Raw genomic sequence first — 23,672 nt, forward strand, 5'->3', positions numbered from 1 at the left:
GAGTCAGACACGACTAAGCAACTAACACACACAGTACAACATGCTTGTGTTCCAGAGGAGGAAATTGAGGCCCAAAGACGTTAACTGACTTGCTTATAAAATACATGCTGGCAACTTTAGGACAAAACCGTAACGTTTATGCACATGTAAAACACTATTTCTTAATCTGATCAGAGAATGAGAAGTTGAAAGGGATATTAGGGGTCCTAGTCAAGTATGAACATAATTTGCAGTCGATTCTTATGTAATAGCTATGTAGTTGCAGATTTACCTTTGCTCCATATTCCTGCTCAGAAATACCAACTCTGAATTTAACTGCTTCTTTCCAGGTTACCCTGAATCCCTGGTGGCTCAGACGGCAGAGAATCTGTCAGCAATGCAGGAGACCTGGGTTTGATCCCTGGGTAGGGAAGAGTCCCTGGAGAAGGGAATGGCAACCCACTCCACTATTCTTGCCTGGAGAATTTCACGGACAGAAGAATCTGGTGGGCTACAGTCCATGGGATTGCAAAGAGTCGGACATGACTGGGCCACTAACACTTTCATTTTCACTTTCCAGGTTAGATGGTCTACTATTACTTACTTTCCCTCATGGATCAAGGTCTATACTATGTTGTAAGTACTTCTTGGCTGAAAATTTATAGTAGTAGATTCCCTACTGAAGAAAATCCTGCCTGTAGCCAAAAGTTCTTAGTAGAAACTTAGTGCTAAAAGCAGTCACAGATTACAGCAAGCTCAGCAGTACATTGACAAATAATGCTTGATAGACCAAAAAGTAGAAAGCTGTATCACAAAAGGCCAGCAGATCTTTTGTTGAAGTGGGAGGTATCAGTGTCATTTAAGGCTTCAGATCACACTGAAATTGACAGAGTGGAAGCTGTGCCCAACCCATGAGTTTTGTGACATGAGCTTGCCACATGTATACTCCAGTCTCCTTGACGGCTTCATAAATATTGAGGAAACTCTGCCGCAGGAACACTAGTTCTAAAAGATATTAGTGTGCATTCCTTTAAAAAAAAAAACATTATATTCCATTGCCAAATAAGAGTGGGAAACACTGCTTGAAATGCAGCCTACTAATATGCCTAATGACTCTTTAAGAAACAGCTATAAAATGTTAACATTTAGGTTTTCTCAAATTGGTCTAAGAATGACTTTTTAAAGGAACAACTGTTAACATCTTGAGGAGCACAATCTAGCAGGACTGTAGAGTTTCATGGGTGCACAAGAGTCCCATTTGTTTGGGTAATACTGTTCTACTATCATTGAATTTTATACTCTAAGGGGCAGAAGCAATCTTAAAGGGAATCTGTCATTTCCAGTTTCCCAAATGTATAGCGGTTGGAACCTAGAGTCATATCAGATGGGTTTGAACCATAAATTAAAGTAAGATATCACATAGCCGGTCAAATGGGTAACTACTGGCTTAACTTCATCATTTTTACATGTATCATTAATCACCAACAATTCTACTTCTAAGAATGCTTCCTTCATTGTGGGGAAAATCATTCCTTTACAGAAAGCAAGAAGATGTAGTATGATGCATTTTAGGATAAGTATAAGGTAAAGGGGCTTCCCTGGTGGCTCAGAGGGTAAAGCGTCTGCCTGCAATGTAGGAGACCCAGGTTCCATCCCCCGGTTGGGAAGATCCTCTGGAGAAGGAAATGGCAACCCGCTCCAGTACTCTTGCCTGGAAAATTCCATGGATGGAGGAGCCTGGTAAGCTACAGTCCATGGGACTGCAAACACTCACAAAAGACTGAGCAACTTCACTTCATAAAATAAAGAGAAAGTATATAAAAGTCTCCGTTCCTTCAGCAGGTAACTGATGAATGCCTTCCGTGTGCCCAAAGGGCCACCAAGTAAGTTGACCAGCTGGAGTAACTTGGGAGCGGAGAGGTAAGGTAAGTGCCCCAAAATGCTCGCTGTCATTTGACAATGGGCAACATGCCAGTTATTTCTATTATATTTTGAATCCTCAGTACATCTCAGAGAGGGAGATGTTGCTCTCATTTGAAAGGGAGGAAACTGAGATATGAAGCAGTTTTCCCTAGGTCAAGCCTACTAAGTGGTAAAATTAGGCTATGAACACATTACCAGATTCCAAAGCTATATGATACAAGCTTCATCTTTATTTTGACTTAAAATCTCAGCTTGAGATTGAACAAAGTATAATAGTATTCAGTTGAGAGGTGAAACATTTCCATTTGGTTAAAACTAAACTCATTTTTCAGAATTCTGTCCTTGTTATTGTCTCTCTTTTTCTCTTTCATTGTAATAGCTGTCTGCTCCATGTAGAAAAGTTCTGAATCTAGAGCTCTCATTCTGACCCCTCTTCTATGCTGTAGTCCTTGCCTCCATTTCTCCTTGGATGATCTACTGTCACCGCAAATGTGGCATATTAATAAATAAACTTATTATTTCCTCCTCCTAATTTAATTTTCTTAGTCACTTGGGCTCAAAGTTTGGACCCATCTTTGAATCTTTGGTAAAATTAGTGGTTGGACTCAATGATACTATTATGTATCCCTTCCAGCTCTAAAATTCTAGTGTTGTTATTCTTCTACCAAATACTCAGTCAAAATGAATCACTTTTCTCTGCTTTGGCCCAAGAATAAACAATTTTGTGCTCAAACTGTTTTCCAGGATTATTTCTATATCTAACAGAGCATATTCTATTCATCCATTCTTATGCATTCTCAAAGTCCATTTTAAATGCCATCTTTTTTTTTTAAGATAAATAGCTGCCATTTATGCATTGGAGAAGGAAATGGCAACCCACTCCAGTGTTCTTGCCTGGAGAATCCCAGGGATGAGGGAGCCTGGTGGGCTGCCGTCTATGGGGTCGTACAGAGTCAGACACAACTGAAGCGACTTAGCAGCAGCAGCAGCAGCAATGAAGACATACTATGTGCCAAGCACTTGATATATTTTTGTTTATTTTATTTTTAGCTGTGAAGCATGTGGGATCTTAGTTTTTCGAACAGGGATTGATCCCAAACCCAAGCATTGGAAGCACAGAGTCCCAACCACTGGACTGCCAGAGAAGTCCCTAAATGCCATTTTTTTAGAGCTTCCCAATTGGACATCACAGTATTTGTTCTCTCCTTCAGGATCTAGAATATCTTTGTACCTTTCTCAACACAGTTTACAGTACCCCCCACACGTGTGTGTGTGTGTGTGTGTGTGTGTGTGTGTGTGTGTGTGTGTGTGTGTGTGTGTGTGTGTATCAAGTGGGAAAAAGAGGATGCCTGGAGGGATGCTTGGTGAGGGATGGAGCCTGAACAGGGTGGGGAGGGCTCGACGACTGGGTTGAGGACAGGGTTTGGGAGAAGGGGTAAGGAAAGAGAAAGAGGGGCTTGTGGTAGCTAATTTGGGGATTTCGCACCTTAGTGAGGTAAGGGTATCATCCTCCAAAGAGAGAGATGGCAGCAATGGTGATTGCTTAAATATAGGAGAGGTATTCAAACAATAAATATCTGAAAAATAGGATCCAGAATTTTCTCTGTAGTAGAAAAGAGTTACAAATGTGGAAGGGAGGATAAACTATGAGTAGAATAAACTATGTGATGCTAGATTGGAGGTATTTCTGTGAAATACAGTTTTTCAATATATGTTGTTAAATAAATACAGCTGTAAATGTATATGTGAGTACACATACACAGATGCACTGTATGTGTGTATTAAGGTACAAATATTCCCTAGCTGTAAACCCTAAGCAGCCTGAGTGGTGATACTCCAGTAATAGTGAGCATGCCTAGTGTTTCTAAATACCTTTCTCCACCGGTGGGCTGCCATCTATGGGGTTGCACAGAGTCAGACACGACTGAAGCAACTTAGCAGCAGCAGCACTAAAAGGAACCCCAGGCTCCCAGATCAATGGCAGCCAGTTCTGGGGTAAGATGAGGCTTATCTTGTGCCAGGAAGTAAGGGCATGCACCAAGAATGATGGAGGTGTGTCAAAGGGCACAGAATAGTAAAATGTTAATGAAGAATATGGATGCTGGGATAAATGTTATTTATATAAAACTCTTTCAAGTTTTCTGTATTTAAAAATTGCTTTACAACAATACATTGTGAAAGGATTTAAAACACACAAAGACACAGGAGCCAGCATGAATGGGTAAATCCCACTGACCAACCTTGAGACACTTTGAACAGCAAAGTAAACAATGATAAAAACAGATTATTACCCATTTAATCATATAGGAAACTCTGAATTTATACTAATAGAAATAAATTAATTGAAAGTTTGATGAGGGGAAAAAAAACACATAGTTTCAAAGAATTAACCCCACAAAGTAACTTACTCATTACAAAGAGGAAAAAAGTAACTACTGGAAAAGTCTTATTGTTGTTGTTTAGTCACTAAGTCATGACTAAGACTAAGAGTCACTAAGACTCTTTGTGACCCCATGGACTGCAGCACGCCAGGCTTCCCTGTCCATCACCAACTCCTGGAGCTTGCTCAAACTCATGTCAATTGAGTCAATGATGCCAATATCCATCTCATTCTCTGTTGCCCGCTTCTCCTCCTGCCTGAAGTCTCTCCCAGCATCAGGGTCTTTTCCAATCAGTCAGTTCTTCACATCAGGTGGCCAAAGTATTGGAGCTTCAGCTTCAGCATCAGTCCTTCCAATGAATGTTCAGGGTTGTTTTCCTTTAGGATTGACTCCTTGCAGTCCAAGGCTCTCAAGGGTCTTCTTCAGCACCACAATTTGAAGCATCAGTTCAGCGCTCAGCTTTCTTAATGGTTCAACTCTCTCATCCCTACATGACTATTGGAAAGACCATAGCTTTGACTATATGGGTCTTTCTCAGCAAAATGATGTCTCTGCTTTTTAATATGCTATCTAGGATTGTCATTGGAAGGGCTGATGCTGAAGCTGAAGCTCCCAGGCGGCCCTAATGTCGGAGAGATGCTGGTTAGATCCCTGGGTTGGAAAGATCCCTTGGAGGAGGAAATGGCAGCCCACTTCTTGCCTGGAGAATCCCATGGACAGAGGAGCCTGGAGGGCTACAGTCCATAGGGTCGCAAAGAGTTGGTCACTAATGAAGCGACTTAGCAAGCAGGCATGTGATTATTAGGAAGACATATAAAGTATTTAACCTTCCCTGGTGGCTCAGACGGTAAAGCTTCTGCCTACAATCCGGGAGACCCGAGTTCGATCCCTGGGTCGGGAAGATCCTCTGGAGAAGGAAATGGCAACCCACTCCAGTACTCTTGCCTAGGAAATCCCGTGGACAGAGGAGCGTAGTAGGCTACAGCCCATGTGGTCGCAAAGAGTTGGACACGACTGAGCGACTTCAAAGTATTTAGGGAAATGTGGCATCCTCTCAGTAACTTAGATCTCAAATGGTTTGGGAAGAAAAAAATGTTCTCTATACTAGAAACACTTTTGTAAGCTTACTCTTATTTCAAAATAAAAATTGCAAAATTAGATTCAAAATGCTGAGTATGCTAGAAGAACCCAATTGACTTGGGGGCCAAGAGGTTGTTAATCCCAATTTCGCCCGTGACTGGGGTGTGTGACCTTGAGCCAGGCCCGAGAGTTTCGGGCTGTAGGACTACAAAGCTCTCTAGGGTCCCTTCCATGTCTACACCCACCCACCTACACTCCCTGCCTGATTTTCTCTAGGTTCTAGTCGTGTTCAGATGCCCCAAGGCTGTCCCCAAGGATTCTGGCTGACGTTAGAAACAAAAATGGGTGTGGCCAAGCTCTCCGGACTGCAAAGCTGCTGCCCTGGCCTTAATTTAGGACGCAGTCTCCTTCATCGCTCTTTCGGCGGTGGAGCACTCACGCCTGCCAGAGTGGGCGCTCGATAGCTCGGCGGCCGGCTGGCGGGGCCTCGGGTCGGCGGTGCGGTGCGAGGCGCGCTCCCAATCGCTGGCTCCTGCCGCACTCCAGGCTCCGAGCTTTCCGGCCCCGCCCCGCGCGAGCCCCTCCCGCCCCGCTGTCTCGCAGTCGCCGCCGCCGGCGAGTCCCGGCGCTACCTTGCAGCACTGTGGAGCCGATAGCGTGGCTGGGCTGGGACGGGCGCTGAGTCGTGGGGGACGCCGGGGGCGAGCACTCGGGAATCCCAGGAGTGAAGGCGGCTCCGGGCGCGTAGGGGGCGGTGTCCGGGCTGTCTGCCGGCGGGAAAGAAACACACCGGGGGCCTGCACCGTGAGTTGAGCTGCTTGGGGGTCCGCGGGGTGGTCGCGGCAGCCAAGAGGTGGAGGAAGTTGGGACCCCGGGAGCAGGAGCGGGTCGAAGGATTAGGTGTCCTGGCCGAAGGGGCCGGAGCCCGCCGAGGAGGGGATGTACAGGGGCGCGGGGACGGCCGAATGGCCAGTGCAGCCGGTCCTTCCTCCTGGGCTCTGGGAAAGTCTGGTTTCACCCGAGCACAACAGGTAGGCGTGGACTCTGGCCGCGCGGGCTGGAGCCCCCGGGCGTGCGGGGAAGGTCGGAAGGTCGGAGCCCGCCTAGCCGGCGCGCCGCTCCCCGGATCCGCCCTAGCGGCGCCCGCAGCGTCGGGGGTTGGCTGGGAGCGGGGCCCCAACCCGGGCTTCGGGCGAGGTTCTCCGGACGCCCGCGAGCAACCCTGGAGGCGGGTTTCCTGAAGCAGTGGAGACTGGATGTTGGATAGTCCTTCCTCGCAAGGAAAGCGAGCCTTTGCCGGGCTAGCTTTTGCTTAGTACAAGGAAACATTTCTTATCCTAGTCTCGGTCAGCGCAGCGTCATTTTAAGGGATTGTAAAGTCTTTGGAAACTTTAAGAAGCGCTTTATGATACCAGTCATAGTAATGCATACCTCTGGCAAGATGACTTTCATAGCTGTCAAGTCGGATAGTGTCCGTCAGATGATTTGAGCTCTTTTATGAAAAGTCATAATTATACATTCTTTTTCCGTGCAGTCATTTATTCAGCAAATATTCAGCGCCTTTTATGTTCAGGCTGAGCGTCCTTAAGGAACTTAGAGCGTAGAAAAGATGTTAAAAGGAGGGGAAAAGGGGACCCGTAAGTATGGTTCAGAACTTTGTCAGAGAAAATACTCTGGAGAGATTCAAGTGGAAAGAAAGCATTAGTATTTTTGGAGCTGGGCATTAGGCGGATGGGGAAAGGAGAATTGTCCCGTTTCGCAAACATTTTAGAAAGTATGTCTTTGAGAAAATGATTTTAGATCAGTATTGAAGCCGATGGTTATATTTTAAACACCATGGATTTTTTTCCCCCCTTTAATGAAATGGGTAGCAGGCAGGGTTTATAACATAAGAATAGGGACAGTTGGGAAAAAGTAGCTATTTATATAGAGAGCTTTAGTGCTACAAGACTCCTGAATTGACAACAGACCTGAATTTTCGCTTAAGCGCCTCTACTACTGTTTATGGGATCTTAGCTTACTTTTCTCTTTTCTTTTTATCTTACTTTAGTAATAGAAAATACATAGCCAACCTACTTTAAAATTTTGAAAAATTGGCCCCAATAATACATTCTCTAAGAAAAAAAAAAATTAAGAATTTGTGTCTTGAGGCAATGCACATAAGCTTCCTTTCTTCAGCTTTATTTCAAAAAGAGGACTGAGACAGTTTATAATCTTCATGAGCGTTTCTCAGTTATCTTTTGAGTCAAATAAAAGATTAAACTCTCCATGTCTTTAGGTGTTAAGGTCTCTTCATACTCTAAAATTCATTTATTCTAAATTCTGATTAACCAGTTTAAAGACATAGACATTTAAAAAAAAAACAAAGGCTTCATTGAATCTTCTTTCATTAACTATCCATAGTATAGTTAATGGGTTTGAACAGCCCCTTAGTGGGACCTTAGTCCTCTCACGTAAAAAAGCATTTCTTCATTTTAAGGAGAGTGCAGAAACTGTTATGAAATTTCATTTAAGAAATGAATTAACTGAGGCCTGAGGAATTAGTAGAGACTTGTTTGTATCATTTAATTGAATCTTTTGTCTAGTTGTAGTATTAAATTCATTGAAATTACACTAGGGGTCAGTAATTGGCAGGCTGTGGGTCAGATCCAGCCTGCTGCCAGTTGTTATAAAGTTGTACTGGAACATAACCACAGTCTTTTATCTATTTATAGCTGTTTATGTATTGTTTATGAGTAGTTGTGATAGAGACTGTGTGGTCCATACAGCCTAAAGTATTTACTCTCTGGTCTTTTACAGTAAAGAATTGCTGACCCTGGACTAGAACTCTACAAACTCTTAGTCACTGTATCTTTTGTGAGAGGAAGTAGGTTAAGTTCAGTTTTTATTCTTTTTCTTACTTTTTTTGTGTGTCAGGTGAACTACTGCATCCTATAAATGCTTCTGGATCCTAGATGTGTAATGATGGGAAAAGATCATGGCTTTTCAGTCATAATTACCTAGTAAGTTTTAATTTCAGCATTTCTCACCTTTTGGAAGGGTAGAGAAAGGGAAGGATTTTTGTGTGTTTTCTGACAACTTTATAACTTCTAGTTTTAATTTGGATCTGGTGTGGACTGTTTTTTTTTTTAATTTAATAAGCTATTTTTAATGTATCATTTCTGTTTTTCACAAGTAACAGTTATTTTTGCTTAAACATTTTTTTTACCATGAATCTAGTGACATCGATTAAAAGACTAGACAGAAAATTATTCACAGTGTAACTGAGCATGAAGTGAAAGGTATATCTACAATAAGACCCAAATGGGAAATTGGGACCCTTGAAACAGATACGCAACAGATTGAAATTGGAGCATATTGTTCTGAATCATGTTTGAACTTGTTTTTTTCAATAGTAACAACTTAAAAAATAAGTTTTTCTAAAAAAGAAACATAATGTAGTCATATTAAAGCATAATCTTATGTTTATGCTGCATAAGAAATTAGAACTAATTTTGTGACAGTAAAGAAGGTAAAGTGGTATGAGGTGATATTTAAGTATTTAAAGCAGAGTATATACTTTTGCCAATTTTGAAACCATGGTTCTAACTTCTCTAAAATATTTTATATATGTACTTCTTTCCTAGTTTATGCTTCTTATGGATATATTACAACATCTATCTATATTCTTTTCTGTTGCACTTGTAGATTTCTATATGTTGAATTTATTCATGTTTTTGTGTATTAAATATATAGTCAAAACATTACCTCACTTATTCAATACATTTTTATGTAAGTAAAACTATTAGGAAGTTGAAATTACCCATTGAAAAGCACAAAATTTTTTTAAAGATATTTTGGGAGGAAATCTGAAAAGCAAAAAAAGAAGCATATACAGGTACAAAATCCCTTAAGCTTAATTACAGAGTCCAAAAGGCACTTTTCTTAACTCATTGGGCAGCAGAACATGACCTGACCTGACCTGATAGGAAGCTGTTTATAGTCATTATTTATCCCACCTTTTTGTGAATATGTTTATATTTTGCTGCAGAAATGTCAGTGAGTTTGATTGTGGAGTGCTGCCCCAGACCAGCTGGGGGTTAGAAGTAATAGATGGTGTGTTCACTGTATTACTTGGGTGGACTGTGATGATGGCAGCCGGAAAACAAGGGAATAATGGAGTTGTTCCAGGGAGCTACACTTTCAAAGTTAAGAGCCCAGTTAGGCATCTGGCAGAGAGTCTGCTAAAACAAAGCGAAAAACCCTCCAGGAAGGTCAGAACTGTGGCTAAATTCTGGGCTAGGCACTTCATAAAATATGTTGTAAATTAGAAGTGGGAACCGTGAAGAAAAGCCAAGATGTCAGACCATAGTGGGAATGAGGGTGACTCTGAGTGCTCACCAGGATAAAAGCCATGAAATGAACAATTAGAAGGGGGAAAAGGAGGGGATTCCAAAGCAGGTGGGGTCTAATGACTAAACTAGGAAGTCCTAGGTAGCAGATTACTTGAGCAGCAAATACAGTGATATTTTGGAAAATTGTGCAAGGATTCCTGTCCTCTGCTGAGCTGGCGGAATAATGGCATCTTATGCACTTTGCTCTTGAACTAAGTATCCCCACATTGCCTGCTTTTTAAAGTATCTATATTAAATAGTATTTTGGTCTCTTCCATTACTGTTAGCTGCCTGCTCCAACTTCTTCGTGCTCTCAATTAGTCTGCTCCTTCGCTTTTAATACGGGGCTCTACCCCACTCCAACTAGAATCCAGACAGCTGGATTATTAGTTATGTCTAGACTGAACTAAGAGTCAGCAGGCCCCAAGAGACAAGAAACTTATGTCAGTAAAGTTGAAACAGTTAATTGCTGTGTATCTTTTTTTTTAACTTTTTTTTTGTTTTTTGCTTCTTGTTACTGAATTCTCTACTAGGTACCAAGTAGTGAGATTGCTTAGGTAGTGACTTTCAGATGAGTGTGGTGGGAGGTTAATTAGAGTAAAATTTCTCTTTTAAAACTTGCCTTCTGGCACTCCTAAGTGTCCAGAGTGAAATCTTTCTTCCCAGGGGGAGGTGGAAGAGTTGGTTTGTGGAATGAAGAGTGATAAAAATTGTCAAGAATAGCCAAGGACTAAGCTAACACTGTTAGTCGTCAGTTGTGTCAGACTCTCTGTGATGCCATGAAGGAGCCCAGCAGGCTCCTCTGTCCATGGAATTCTCCAGGCAAGGATACTGGAGTGGGTAGACCTCCCCTTCTCCAGGGGATCTTCCCAACCCAGGGATCAAACCCAAGGCTCCTGCATTGCAGGCAGATTCTTTACCGTCTGAGCCACCAGGGAAGATGAATGGTGTTAGTTACTTAGGGATTTGCTGTCTTGGTGGGAAGGGCCCTCTGGAAGTTGATGTCTCTAGTACACCCCACATTTTGTCAAAAAGCCTCAAAGTACTGGAGACCTAAGAGGAGACTGAACTGATAAGAGAGAACAAAGTTACAAAGATTAGATGCTTCAGTGGGCATAGTAGTAACTGTCAGTGATTAGAAACTGTATGAAAAGAATACATGAAGTAGTTGAAGGAGCATGGACATTGAAACTAGACAAATGTAGGCGTTACCTTCTTTCTTCCACTTCTTCACTTAAATCTTGGACCAATTTCTTAACTCATTATCCTCATCTGTAAAATAAGAATGATAATATCTGAGTTTTAGTATTAGGGAGGGGTTTCCCTGGTAGCTCAGTTTGGTAAAGAAATTGCCTGCAGTGCAGGATACCTGGGTCCAATCCCTGGGTCAGGAAGATCCCCTGGAAAAGGAAATGGCAACTCACTCCAGTATTCTTGTCTGGAGAACCCCATTGACAGAGGAGCCTGGCAGGCTACAGTCCATGGAGTCGCAAGAGTAAGACGCGATTTAGTGACTCAACTACCACAGTAGTAAGGAGATTAAATGAGATAGTGAATTAAAAGTTTCTAGTAAGGAAATCGTGAAGAAATATTGTCTCTTTTCCTATCATTGCCTTTTAGAGTTGGTTCTGCTGCTCAGTCCCCTGCCCCCTCCCCGCCATACTTCCTTTTCCTCTCTAGGGTTTTCTCTTTTGTAATCTGGAGGGAGAATTACCAGAGCTAGGCTACACCAGAGGCCCCCTTTGGCGGTCTCCTTCACTGAATCCAGCTTCTGCCATTCTTCTTGTCCTTAGTAGTAATCTGCAGCACTTGAGAAAAAACGGGAGGAAGGCAAAGGAAATTGCATACCTACTTCTGGCCCTTTCTTACCTCACTTTATCCATTTCTGTATAACTCCTGTTTCTTTCCTACTCCATTCTAGCTTCTCTGTCTTGTAGGATGTGCTCCTTAATCAGTTCTTGGAGTTGAGTGAATCTGCCTTTCCAACTGATTTGTATTATGCCGTGGTGAGAAGCAGGTTTCTCACCATTTCTACCACATTTGCGGGAAGTATTCTTTGAATCTCGGTACACTGAATGTATTTTCATTATATCGTAAAACAGGTTATTAGTGCTGTGTGCCTGGGTCATGTTGTCATATGACTTAAGAAATGTGAATTAAATTGATTTTATGGGAATTGTATTCAGAATTCCAAAAATCAAATATTAAAAAAGTTATGGTGCAACAAGCCATTTTTAGCTCAGAAGGGGTGTGGTGTGAAACTTGGTTGAAAGTTCTGAATAACACAAATTTTTATGTGAACTGATAAATCATTTGGTTAATTAAAACTGTTCTTTTTTCCTTTACTCTTCTTCTAGGAGTAGTAAAGAAAAGATTGTTTATATTTAGAATTCTGAATGGTAGATAATTTGATTCAAAATATTAACCAGAAATGGCTACTTGTAAGTAAAAGTGTGACATTGTCTTGTTACATATTCTCCTACTTGTTATAAAAATCTCATCACAGTATAACTAAAAGGGAATTAAAAATTTTTTGAAGTATAGTGGTCTCTAATGATTAGTATTTAAAGATTGTGCTCTATAGAACACTGAGTTCTTAACAGCAGGGGGAAGAAAAGAAAAAGGTAGAAGTGGGGCAAAGGTCAGTACTTAAAAGATGCTGAGAAACATGAAGTGCCATACACACACACACACACACCCTTCTGGCAGTATATCATGTACATTACATATATCACGTGTGTGGAGACCCTCTGTAGGAAGGAAGACTGCCAACTTGGTGTTCCCCAAAAAGATTTGGGTTCCATTCCCTCACACACAACACAAATCCTTATTTCCTCATTCTTTTTCACTACTGTTCTACACAACACTCTTTAGGAAACACTGCTTTACCTGTGGGGATGCTCTCAATAGGTTAACCTGTTAAAATTTATGCACTTGTAGTTTCTACAATTACAATTTTTAATGAGAGTCTGATTTTCAGATCATCAAGATGAAACTACTCACTCTGGAATCACAAGTGATTTGTTTTAATATTTGTTTTACTCTACAACCAGTGAAGACTGTGCTTAGGTATATTTAAAGTACAGTGACCAAAAGACCTTTGCTTTCTACCAGGGGCAGCCTTCCTTAGGCAACGTCTTAATTATGACCTAATGCTCTGTGTAATTTGCGAGTTCCTATTTTGTAACCTATAATTGTGCAAAGCCTGAATCACAGGTCATAGGGAGTATTAGGTCAGTAAAAAATGATCCATCTTCTTTTCGATTAAATCTTATAGGGATTCAGGTTGAGCTGCCTAGAAGATGTCACTTTTGCATGAAGATTCTTTTGAACCCATGGGTTCAAGAGAAAATATTATCCTCCCTTAACTACTTAGAATAACTAAATTGGGGACTTGTCTCAGGGAAGAGTTGTTATTGGAGGTAAATTTTTTCTAAGTAGCCCCGTCTCTGTCAGAGCAAACATCTATTTACCGAACATCTGCTCCCCTTAGTCATCCTGTGACTGTCCCTGTCCTTGAAGCCTCAGACTTCCTCAGCTTAGAGTGGCATAATACCTCATTTTACCTTTCTGTCTCTCAACACTTCACATATCTGGGGTCTGTGATCCTCTTGTGTGGGGGGTTCCTTATGTCTGGAATTGAATTTTTTCTCCTGTTTATCTGTCCCATGTCAATTTAATCCTAGACCAGAATTCAGAAAAACCTAGAAGGGTAGAGGAAAGTTTCCTCCCTCCTCAACAAAGCTAATTACTGTTTTGGTTTTTTTTGTTTGTTTTGAAAGGTGTAGATTTTAAGATTTATGTGTATACCCTGAAATATGGGAGATTCTTGAGAGGTTTTTTGTTTTTGTTTTTTTTTACTCTATGCTCTTTAAACAAAACTGGGAAACTGAAAGCTGGAGGCTGAGTTGAAGCTGCTGTGATGTCTTTTAAAGACTTGAGAGGCAAAGAAAAGTAATTTAAATTTGAGACATTCCAAAACTTTTAACTGCTTGATATATTCTAGATTCAGTTCCATTTACTACTGAATGGCTTGTTCATTTTGTAAATTGATCTTTTATTGCTCAGGAAGGAAAGAAATAACCAATTTGACAAACCTGTCTTATTTGTGTTTGAGGGGGTCTCTTTATTTGTGATTTTTTTTCTCTTTACATTCTTCAAAATGATATAATAAATCATTTTAAGAAACTAAAATGACCAAAAATATGAAGAAGACTTTTCCCCCTGCATATATGTTCCCCCAAATGGCATATGTTCTCAAAATAATAATGTTCCCCAAAATAGCATGTTCCCCAAAAGTCCTTTGTAGATATGGTGATCATTTCAAATGGTAGTAAATGTCAAATCATTATGTAGTACACTTGAAACTAACATAATATTGTACATCAACTATATTTCAATAAAAATGAGTGAATGGGTAAAATGCCTGGCTTCAAGGTATTTGATAGGCTTGATTGGATAAAAGGGTGGCAGCATAGTATGTAGTGGTTAAAGTGCATATATCTCAAGCTATATTGCTTTAGTGTATGACCATTTTCTGTGTGACTTTAGGAAAGTGACTCAGCTTCTCTGTGCCTCAGTTTCCTCATCTTAAAATGGTGCTAATAAAAATAACTACCCATGGACAGTTCTGCAACTTATTCAAGAATATTTGAAGCTCTTAGAGCTGTGCTTGGACTATAATTAGTGATCAGTAATAATTAGTGTCTGTCAAAAATAATGGTTGGCATTATAGTTGGTACAGTGGTTTGATGAAATCTTTTTTTCAAGTAGCATAACTGTACCTTGAAAAATACATTGTTATATGTGTTCACTTTTAATAAATTAATCACTCTGTATCCTCCCCCAAGAAGCATAAAAATGGAAAATAAGAGAAAAATTAGACAAATCAGCATTCTCCAGGTATGTATAGCCATAGGGCTGTAGTTGAATTAAAACATACAGTAGATTGACTGTATTTGTATTCATCATCCTTAAGTTACACTGTAGGTTAGAGCAGGAACATCTGTTGTTTGCAAAGTACATTTACTTATGTCATTGATAGTACATATGTGGAGATCAGAGGCCATTGTAAATTTGGGGGTTTGGATGTGGGATTACCAGTGTAAATTGTCTACTTCTTTTAAGAGTAATTTATATGAGGAATGTATTGAGGGTATGGGAGATAAACTTTATGCCCTGCTTATGATCTCAAGCTCTTTACTGAATTATTTATTACTGTATTGTGTTAGCTATTTTGCTTCTTGATAGATCATTTTACACCACAATATTGCTTCTGCCTAAGGAAAAAAAAATGTCTCTTCAGCAGTCCTAATGACCTCTAAAAAGGGTAATTTGATTCTTAAGATAAGGTTTTGACTTGCCCTGGTGGTCACAAGAAATTTTCTCTGTGATACTCAGGTTATTTTTTTTTTTCCTCACACAATAGCAGATATTGAGTACAAACTTGCTTTTCTCCTTTGGTATACTAGATTTCTTGTGGAAATTACTTCTGTAGCATTTATTACCTTTATTTGCATATTTTGATCAGCTTACTTTGATAACTGAAGAAAGAAAAGGAGGGTTTTTTGCCCAAGCCAGAGGGTAAAAGTAAGGTAAAGAAAGAGTAGGAGCTGAAAACTTGAATACCCATAGAAGTTGGCAAATAATGCAAATGAATAAGGCTGTCCAGGTGGCAAGTGTACTTGCCTGGGAGTCCCTGCTCCCCTTAGATTCAGTCATTCATTGCTGTATGGGATATGGACCCAGATTTTTGTGTAAAATCTTGTGTTTAAATGTTAGTAACCATTTTTTTCCCCAGTACATATATTGCAGGTGAAATTTGGCCAACAGTTCATCAATTTGCAACTACTGTCTTTTAAAGAGGCTCTTTTCAGTTACATCACAATTATTACGGTGTTACAGTCTAGGTAATTTCATACCCATAAACTCTCCAGGAGAAAAAAGAAAGCCTTCCTCATGTCTCCCATCTGATTTTCTAATACTACTTACTACACGCTCAGTCGTGTCTGACTTTTAGCGACCCCATGGACTGTAGCCTACCAGGCTTCTCCGTCCATGGGATTTTCCAGGCAAGAGTACTGGAGTGGGGTGCCATTGCCTTCTCCGACTTACTACATGTGCGTGCTTGGTAAGTCGCTTCAGTCCTATCCAACTCTTTTTGTGAGCCTATGGACTGTAGCCCACCAGGCTCCTCTGTCCATGGGATTCTCTGGGCAAGAATACTGAAGTGAGTTGCCATACCCTTCTCCAGGGGATCTTCCCAACCCAGAGATTGAACCCATGTCTCTTATGTCTACATGCATTGGCAGGCAGGTTCTTTACTGCTAGTGCCACCTGGGAAGTCCACGTCTTACTGGCTTCTCTGCAAAAAATTGAGGTTTATTTAGGGGGAATATGAGCTATGTATTTTATATGGTTTAGTTTAATTACCTGTGGCATTTGTTTGTATTTCTATGCATTTCGAATTACATGTTTCTGTTTAGCTTAAGAGTTTTATTTATAATGTATTAAAGTTATTTTTTATACATCGATGTGGGATAGATGTACCCACCTTATATGTATGTGATACCTTCTCTGTTGTTTAATGTTCTTGATGATAGCTGTTACACTTGGAAGTAGTAATGTGATTTGTTTTTAAGCCAGCTTATGTTTTTAAAAATTTTCTCTTCTTAAATAATTTTTCCAACTTTTTTATTGCAATTTTTTAAAAAATACAGAAAAATTCAAGAATAGTAAAATGATTGCTCACACACATACTACCTACAGTATTCTTCTGTTAACATTTTGCCATATTTTATGGCTAATTGGTTGATGTACTTAATAACCATTTGAAAATGAGTTGCAGACATCATACTGTTTTACTGTCATATACTTGAGCATACACCTAGAAATAAAAAAAAAAATCCATAATCAGAAATGCCATCTTGTAAATTTGCATATGAGTGAGTGTGTATGTATTTTACCCACATGCTTATATGTTGTATATATTCTAGAAGGGTACTAGAGTGTACCCAGGAGATGCTCATGCATCTAAAAACAAAACCTCTCCTATTGATTATTTGCTACAAGAGACGTGAAGGCTGCATTGGATCTGGGTCATAGCAGATAATGATCTGTGTTCTACAGTCCTTGGATGGCATCCATCCAAGTACCTTCAAAAACATGAGTTTGCTTTCACAACAAGTTCACAGAGATAGGGCGACTATCTGTACTGGTTGAGATGGGATTTTTCCTAAAAACTCCTAGCCTCAGGCAGGGTCTTTATTAGATTGGAGAAACAGATGCTCATGGGAATAAGTCCCTTTGCTCAAGTCTTGGTGCTCAGTTGATCAGTCATGTCCAACTCTTTGTGACCCCGTGGACTGTAGCCCGCCAGGCTCCTCTGTCCATGGGATTTTCCAGGCAAGAATACTGGAGTGGGTTGCCATTTCCTTCTCTTGGATCTCCACATAAGTGACAGGTTATGTGTGGAGGCAAAGGCCCTGAGAGACCTCAAGCTTTACTGTAAAATATAATAGGAAGTCTAGGTATTTGGTCATTGTTAATATGTACTCACAACCCATTTTAGTAAAAAAGGGCTTATGTTACAGAGAAAACCGATAGTCTTCACACTTGAGTGGTCTAACTGTAAACTTTTCAAAATTTTAATGAAATGTCTCCTGTTTGGCAAGTTTTGACATGTGAGTATCAATAATCCTACTCTCTTCTGCTATCTACTCTTTAAAAAAGGGGTTTTGTATTAATAAGTTTACTGTTGGGAATTTTCCAGTTTCACCCTAGGGCTGTTAGGAAAGATGTCGCCGTTTATTTATGCTTTGTGCTTTTCTGTGGAAGATTTCCAGTATTGTGATTGCATTCCTTTTCATTCTTCTTTTAAAATATTATTTTCCTTTATTATAGGTATATGACTAAAGTTTAATGAGAAGAATCGTGACCAGCTAGGAGACTTTTCTGCAAGGAATGGAATTAGCTCATAGCTTATTGCTGAATGAAGAAGCATACAGTCAACTGGGTGAAGTTCAGAAGGCAGAGTTTATTTTTGATTGGTTGAGATATTTGGAGAAGCTCTTGGTTGCAACCAGCAGGGTGAGTAAAATTGCAAAAACTGTTTTATAAGGTTTTTTTTTTTAAGTGCCAGATAATGTTTAGTTCCTTTGGTTTACTTTTCTAGTTCTGGCCAGCATAACCTAAATTAGCTTTGAAAGATTAGACCTTAATAAGATTTTACAATGAACTAGTAAGTTTCTTCTGCTCAAAAGAACAGGAAGAAATTAACCAATATTTATAATATGACTTTCAAATATGTTAAAAACTAACTACAGAGCACAGTGTGTTAAATTTCATTATTGTTATCTTCTTACCTGCGTCCCTCCATATGCATGATGTCCTGGAACAGTATAGCATTAAATAATGTTATGGGAGTTTCACTTAAAAAAAAAAAGGTGTGAACTCTTGAAGGGGAATATGAGCTGAGGAGTCTTCGAGTAAACATATTCCCTCTTAAAAGTTTATAAAATGGGTACTACAAAGAAGAAAGCTAATCACTCATATCCTTTACCTACATTCAACAACTGTTAACATTTTGCCAAGTTTAATTGATTTACAGACCCATGTGAGTTGCTACTTTATTTCTAAATACTTTCCTATATATCTCCTAAAAATAAAGGTATTCCACAGAATAACAATACCTTACATAATGCAGAAATGTTGCAAAGACACTACTCATGGAGACATTTAGAATTTATAAATGACAAAGATCCATAGCCTAAATTAACAAGTATTTTATTGTGAAAGTTGAAGCCTCAGGGAGCATCTGAATACCATTACCACTGTGATAATATTCTGTTCTCCTTTTTTAGAGAGTAGATAAGTAAAATGGAGTCACAGCATGGCATTTACATGCATAAACTTGCAGAAAGAAAATTGCGCTAAACTTAGAAAAAGATCTAAGTAAAACAGGTAACCGTTAAAAGGTCAGCTCTGGTGATAGGTTGTTCACTGATGCAGATATATATCAGGCAGGGACGTAAGAACTAAGAAGCGCTAGTTAAGATATATATTTGTTCTATGTTTCAAACCTAAGAAGAAAGAGAAAAAATGGAACCCTTGTCTTTGTTCACAGACTCCAGTATATTGTGGTCCAGAATTTATTCTCTGGAGATACCAGCAGTGCAGCAAACTATTTGCTTGTGAGGTGTAATAACTGTGCCACCAACTTATTTGTAATATTTAGTTAAAATAATTTTTCATTTTTCTAAAGGCTTTTGGTTAGTTATTAATTACATGAAAGCAAAATCATATTAGAGGAGTACATGTAATTGCGTTGATGAGAATCTTCTTTGTTCACTTCATTTGTAGAGTGATGTAAGGGAGAAACAGAAGACTCTTGTGGAACAGCTCCTGTCTTTGCTGAACAGCTCCCCAGGGCCTCCTACTCGTAAACTCCTTGCTAAGAATCTAGCCCTTCTTTACAGTATTGGAGACCCGTTCTCTGTTTATGAGACAATCGATAAATGTAATGATCTTATTCGAAGCAAAGATGATTCTCCAAGTTATCTTCCCACTAAACTGTAAGTTAATATTAAAACTGAATATAAGAGATCTTTGTTGTATCATTTTTATAAAGAACCCAAACTTTGCTGTATAGTAGAAATTAGCACAACCTTGTAAATCCACTCTATTTAGTAAAATCATTTTTTTAAAAGAACTAAACTACTTGATAATTATTATAAAAATGAATATAAATTGTTTTCCTCATTTTCTTAAAAATATGTAACTTTTGAAAAGATCTAACATTTTCCCATTGAGAAACAGTTCTTTTAAAAATTTTAGGCATTTGAAGCTTGGATTTGGGAATCAAAACCGTCTGATTAATATTTTAGCAGTTGAGTGTTTAACGAACAAGTATGTTAAATTCTTCATGTTTTGGATGTTCTTTTAGTTTATTAGTTCTTAGTAGTGAAGATTAATAGTAAATATATAGAAAAATACTCTTCTAAGATCCTAAAAGAACAACTAAGTAAGTTTCTTTCTCCGTAGGACTCAGTTCATTTTATCACCTGTTATTTAGAGAAGGCTATTTATGATGTATGGCTCCACAGTACTAATTTTATAGAAATTTTTTTATTGATTTAATTTTTAGCTTATGATAGAATATGCTTTTCCATAAAATTTTGAGACTTGATGAGAACACTGTTCTTTTTCTTTTAAGACTGTCTTTGATTATCTAATATATGAAGCTCTGTTCTATTAAAAAATTTGGGGGAATGGAATATTTGGGCTGAGATTTAGATTAGTTGAAGGTACATTTTTTTTTTTTTAACATTCCTATACTGAAAATGTAGTCATTTGATACTCCAGTGGAGTAGATTCTGGGAAATTTATCCTTTAAAAATAAAATCAAGTGGTCATCTTTACATGTCCTAAGATCCTTTTTTTCCTGTTTTTTCATTCTTGACTGATTTCTAATTGAAATGTCATTTCAGCGCTGCTGTGGTGTGTTTGGGTTCCTTGTACAAGAAGTTGGGTAGACTATTAGGTAACACCTTTACTGATACAGTGGGGAATATTCTCAAAGCTATGAAGAGTGCAGAGGTAAATACAGATTTTATAGTTTCTTGAGCTAATAAAAGAGTCTTATCTATGACAAGCATACATAGTATATATGTAAATGTATCCATAAATGACATATTTTTAGGTAGTGCACCTATGTACTTTGTATATTAAATCTTTATTAGAAAAACTATAATGCAGTAAAATTTTGTGTATTCAGATAAATTCCAGTGGACACAAACTAAGGTGTTTCTCTGGCAGACCTGTCCCTGCTCCTTCTTCTTGTTTCACCTTTTCCATCTCCTGCTACTTACTAGTGCCAGAGCAAGTACCTGCCACCAAGGGTCCAGATACATACTGGATAACTACCGTCTACCTGATGGATGGATTAATATTCTACCAGCATCAGCAGGGAGTAAGGAATAAAATCAGGGTAGGAAAGAGTGTGAAGGACATAAGCTTGACCAGGACCCGGGTGACCTTTTAATCGCCAGGGGTGAATATGTTCTCAGCCTTGGCCTCACTGATTTGTTGGTATCATTTACCATTATCACCCTTTGTCTTTATCAGACTTCTAAGATATCCTGTAATTTTTTGCCAACTAAAGTTTTACCAATCACATTTTGAGATTCAAGCATTTATATGTTTGTATATCAAAAATTTTAAATCTGTGGTCCCTCAAATTTAAGGATAACTCAGCACCTTTAAATATTAAAAAAATCTCACTAGTTGTTATTCTTACATTACTTTGAAGAAGTCTAGACAATTTGTAAAAATGCAGGCCTGTCACACAGCTTTCTTTAACTATATCAGGATAAAACATGGGAAAATTCAAATATAAAATATGCCAAATTTCAAGAAGAATGTAACTGATTCAAGAACTTTACAGAAAAGTGAAATCCATAATATAAAACTGGTGAGAAAATCAACTCAGCAGATTACTTCTCAGCAGTAGTAGCTTTCATAAAGATTGAAGAAGATGATTAAGGAGGAGAGATTGTTAACATCCATAAACATGGTTTTATTTAAAAGGACATGTCTATAAAAACTTTTTACTGAAGTGTGTCTGTCCCCTTTAAGCTTTTTTTTTTTTTCTTCGCTCCATTGATAAAGCTATACTTTTTAGGGCTCATGGTTAACAGAGAATTACTCTATAAGTCTCAGAAAATTTGAAGTTCTTGCTAAGTATTTTATTGCTCCTCCACTTTATAACCTTTATGATTTAGTTGATTCATCAGTACCACAATGTTTTGGAAATATCAAAAGGTATTTCTACCTTTGATACACACCCATAGTGATAGACAGTATTTGAAACTGGCAGTATTTGAAAAAGAAAGTTAAGTTTCCCATTAGGACTTATTTTGTTATGTCCACCTGTAATTACTCACTATTATGCCCCTTTGAACAAAAATTAATAACATTACTATGAAAATGATATTGATGTTAGCTTACCTATAGTAGCCTTAACTTCCTGAGATATACAAACAGGTACTGTTTCTTGAGTGTTTACTGTGTGCTAGGCACTATGGTGAATGATTTCCCCACAGGAGCTTATTTACTGGCTCTTCATCTTATCCTCGTTTTATTTTTATTTATTTATTTTTGGCCATGGTATGTGGCATATGGGATCTTAGTTCTTGGACCAGGGATTGAACCAATGCCCCCTACAGTGGAAGCCCAGAGTCTTAACCACTGGACCACCAGGGAAGTTCCTTATCCTCATTTTATAGTTGAAGAAATAAGTAAGAACAGCTTAAAGTCACATCGTTGCTAAGGTTCGGAGTCAGGATTCACACCCAGATCTTTTAAAATCTAAATCCAGACTTTAAACTTCTGAGTTAAAATAGTCAGGCCAATAAATGATAAAAATATTCTGAGCATTTACTGTGTGTCAGGCACTGTTATAAGTAGTTCAGTTCAGTCACTCAGTCATGTCTGACTCTTTGCGACCTCATGGACTGCAGTACCCCAGGCCTCCCTGTCCATCACCAACTCCCTGGGTTTACTTAAACTCTTGTCAATTGAATTGGTGATGCCATCCAACCATCTCATCCTCTGTCGTTCACTTCTTCTCTTGCCTTCAATCTTTACCAGGATCAGGTCTTTTCAGATGAGTCAGTTCTTCACATCAGGTGGCCAAAGTATTGGGAGTTTCAGCTTCAGCATCAGTCCTTCCAGTGAATATTCAGGACTGATTTCCTTTAGGATGGACTGGTTGGATCTCCTTGCAGTCCAAGGGACTCTGAAGAGCCTTCTCCAACACCACAAGAGTCTTCTCCAAAAGCATCAATTCTTGGGCGCTCAGCTTTCTTTATAGTCCAACTCTGACATTCATACATGACTACTGGAAAAACCATAGCTTTGACTAGATGGACCTTTGTTGGCAATATGATGTCTTTGCTTTTTAATATGCTGTCTAGGTTGGTCATCTTTTCTTCCAAGGAGTAAGTGTCTTTTAATTTCATGGCTGCAGTCACCATCTGCAGTGATGACATGCAGTAATTCATTTGATCCTCACAACAACCATTTAACAGATAAAGAAACAGATTTGCCCAAAGACATGTAGCTAGTAGGTGGCAGACCATGCACTCTTACCATGTTACCTCATTTATAACCATTTGTTGAATGCTTAACAACATGCAAGCTCTATGCCTAGTACTTCCATACAGTTTAATTTAATCTGTATGTCAACTCTATGAAATTTGTATTGTACTGAAGTATAATATATATTTGGAGAAGGCAATGGCACCCCACTCCAGTACTCTTGCCTGGAAAATCCCATGGATGGAGGAGCCTGGTAGGCCACAGTCCATGGGGTCGCTAAGAGTCGGACACGACTGAGCGACTTCACTTTCACTTTTCCCTTTCATGCACTGGAGAAGGAAATGGCAACCCACTCCAGTATTCTTGCCTGGAGAATCCCAGGGACGGCGGAGCCCGGTGGGCTGCCGTCTATGGGGTCGCACAGAGTCGGACACGACTGAAGCGACTTAGCCGCAGCATGATATATATTAATACAAATAGCACTTTAAAATAGTAAACACTGGGACTTCCCTGGTGATCCACTGGTTAAGAATCTGCCTAGCAGTGCAGGGGACTCAGGTCCGATCCTTGGTCAGGGAACTGAGATCCTGTATGCCACAGAGTGGCTAAGCCCTTGTGCCTCAACTCCTGAACCTGTGCCACAATTAGAGCATCCTTGCGCCACAATGAAAGATCTGCATGCCATAACGAAGACCTGATGCACCCAAATACATAAGCATTTTTTTTTAAAAGGAAGCATAAAAAAAAATAGTAAACACTGTGTAAAATAGAAATTATTCATGTTTTTGAATGTCAGAATAGGTTTATTAGTTTGTGTAAAAATCCTACTATTTCTCTA

At 39.1% G+C, this 23,672-nt stretch overlaps 1 protein-coding gene across 10 annotated transcripts in view; it reads left to right on the forward strand.

Annotated features, from left to right (window-relative positions):
- The window catches only part of HEATR5A (HEAT repeat containing 5A), a 113,813-nt gene that overhangs the window by 16,028 nt on the left and 74,113 nt on the right, over positions 1 to 23,672 (forward strand). For 8 of the 10 annotated variants that reach the window (XM_081548031.1, XM_081548040.1, XM_081548033.1 and 5 more), the window contains exons 1-4: positions 5,963 to 6,167; positions 17,639 to 17,824; positions 19,097 to 19,308; positions 20,224 to 20,332. In XM_081548031.1, the coding sequence (XP_081404157.1) occupies positions 17,699 to 17,824; positions 19,097 to 19,308; positions 20,224 to 20,332 (447 nt within the window). In that variant the 5' untranslated portion in view covers positions 5,963 to 6,167; positions 17,639 to 17,698. Of the gene's footprint in view, positions 1 to 329; positions 560 to 1,616; positions 1,720 to 1,818; positions 1,905 to 5,962; positions 6,168 to 8,162; positions 8,230 to 17,638; positions 17,825 to 19,096; positions 19,309 to 20,223; positions 20,333 to 23,672 lie in introns of those variants that run through there. The other 2 variants (XM_081548032.1, XM_081548035.1) reach the window with 2 other exon arrangements.

This window comes from Giraffa tippelskirchi, chromosome 12 (genome assembly GCF_054371585.1).
Source record: "Giraffa tippelskirchi isolate mGirTip1 chromosome 12, T2T-mGirTip1v1.2.pri, whole genome shotgun sequence".
NCBI lineage: Eukaryota > Metazoa > Chordata > Mammalia > Artiodactyla > Giraffidae > Giraffa > Giraffa tippelskirchi.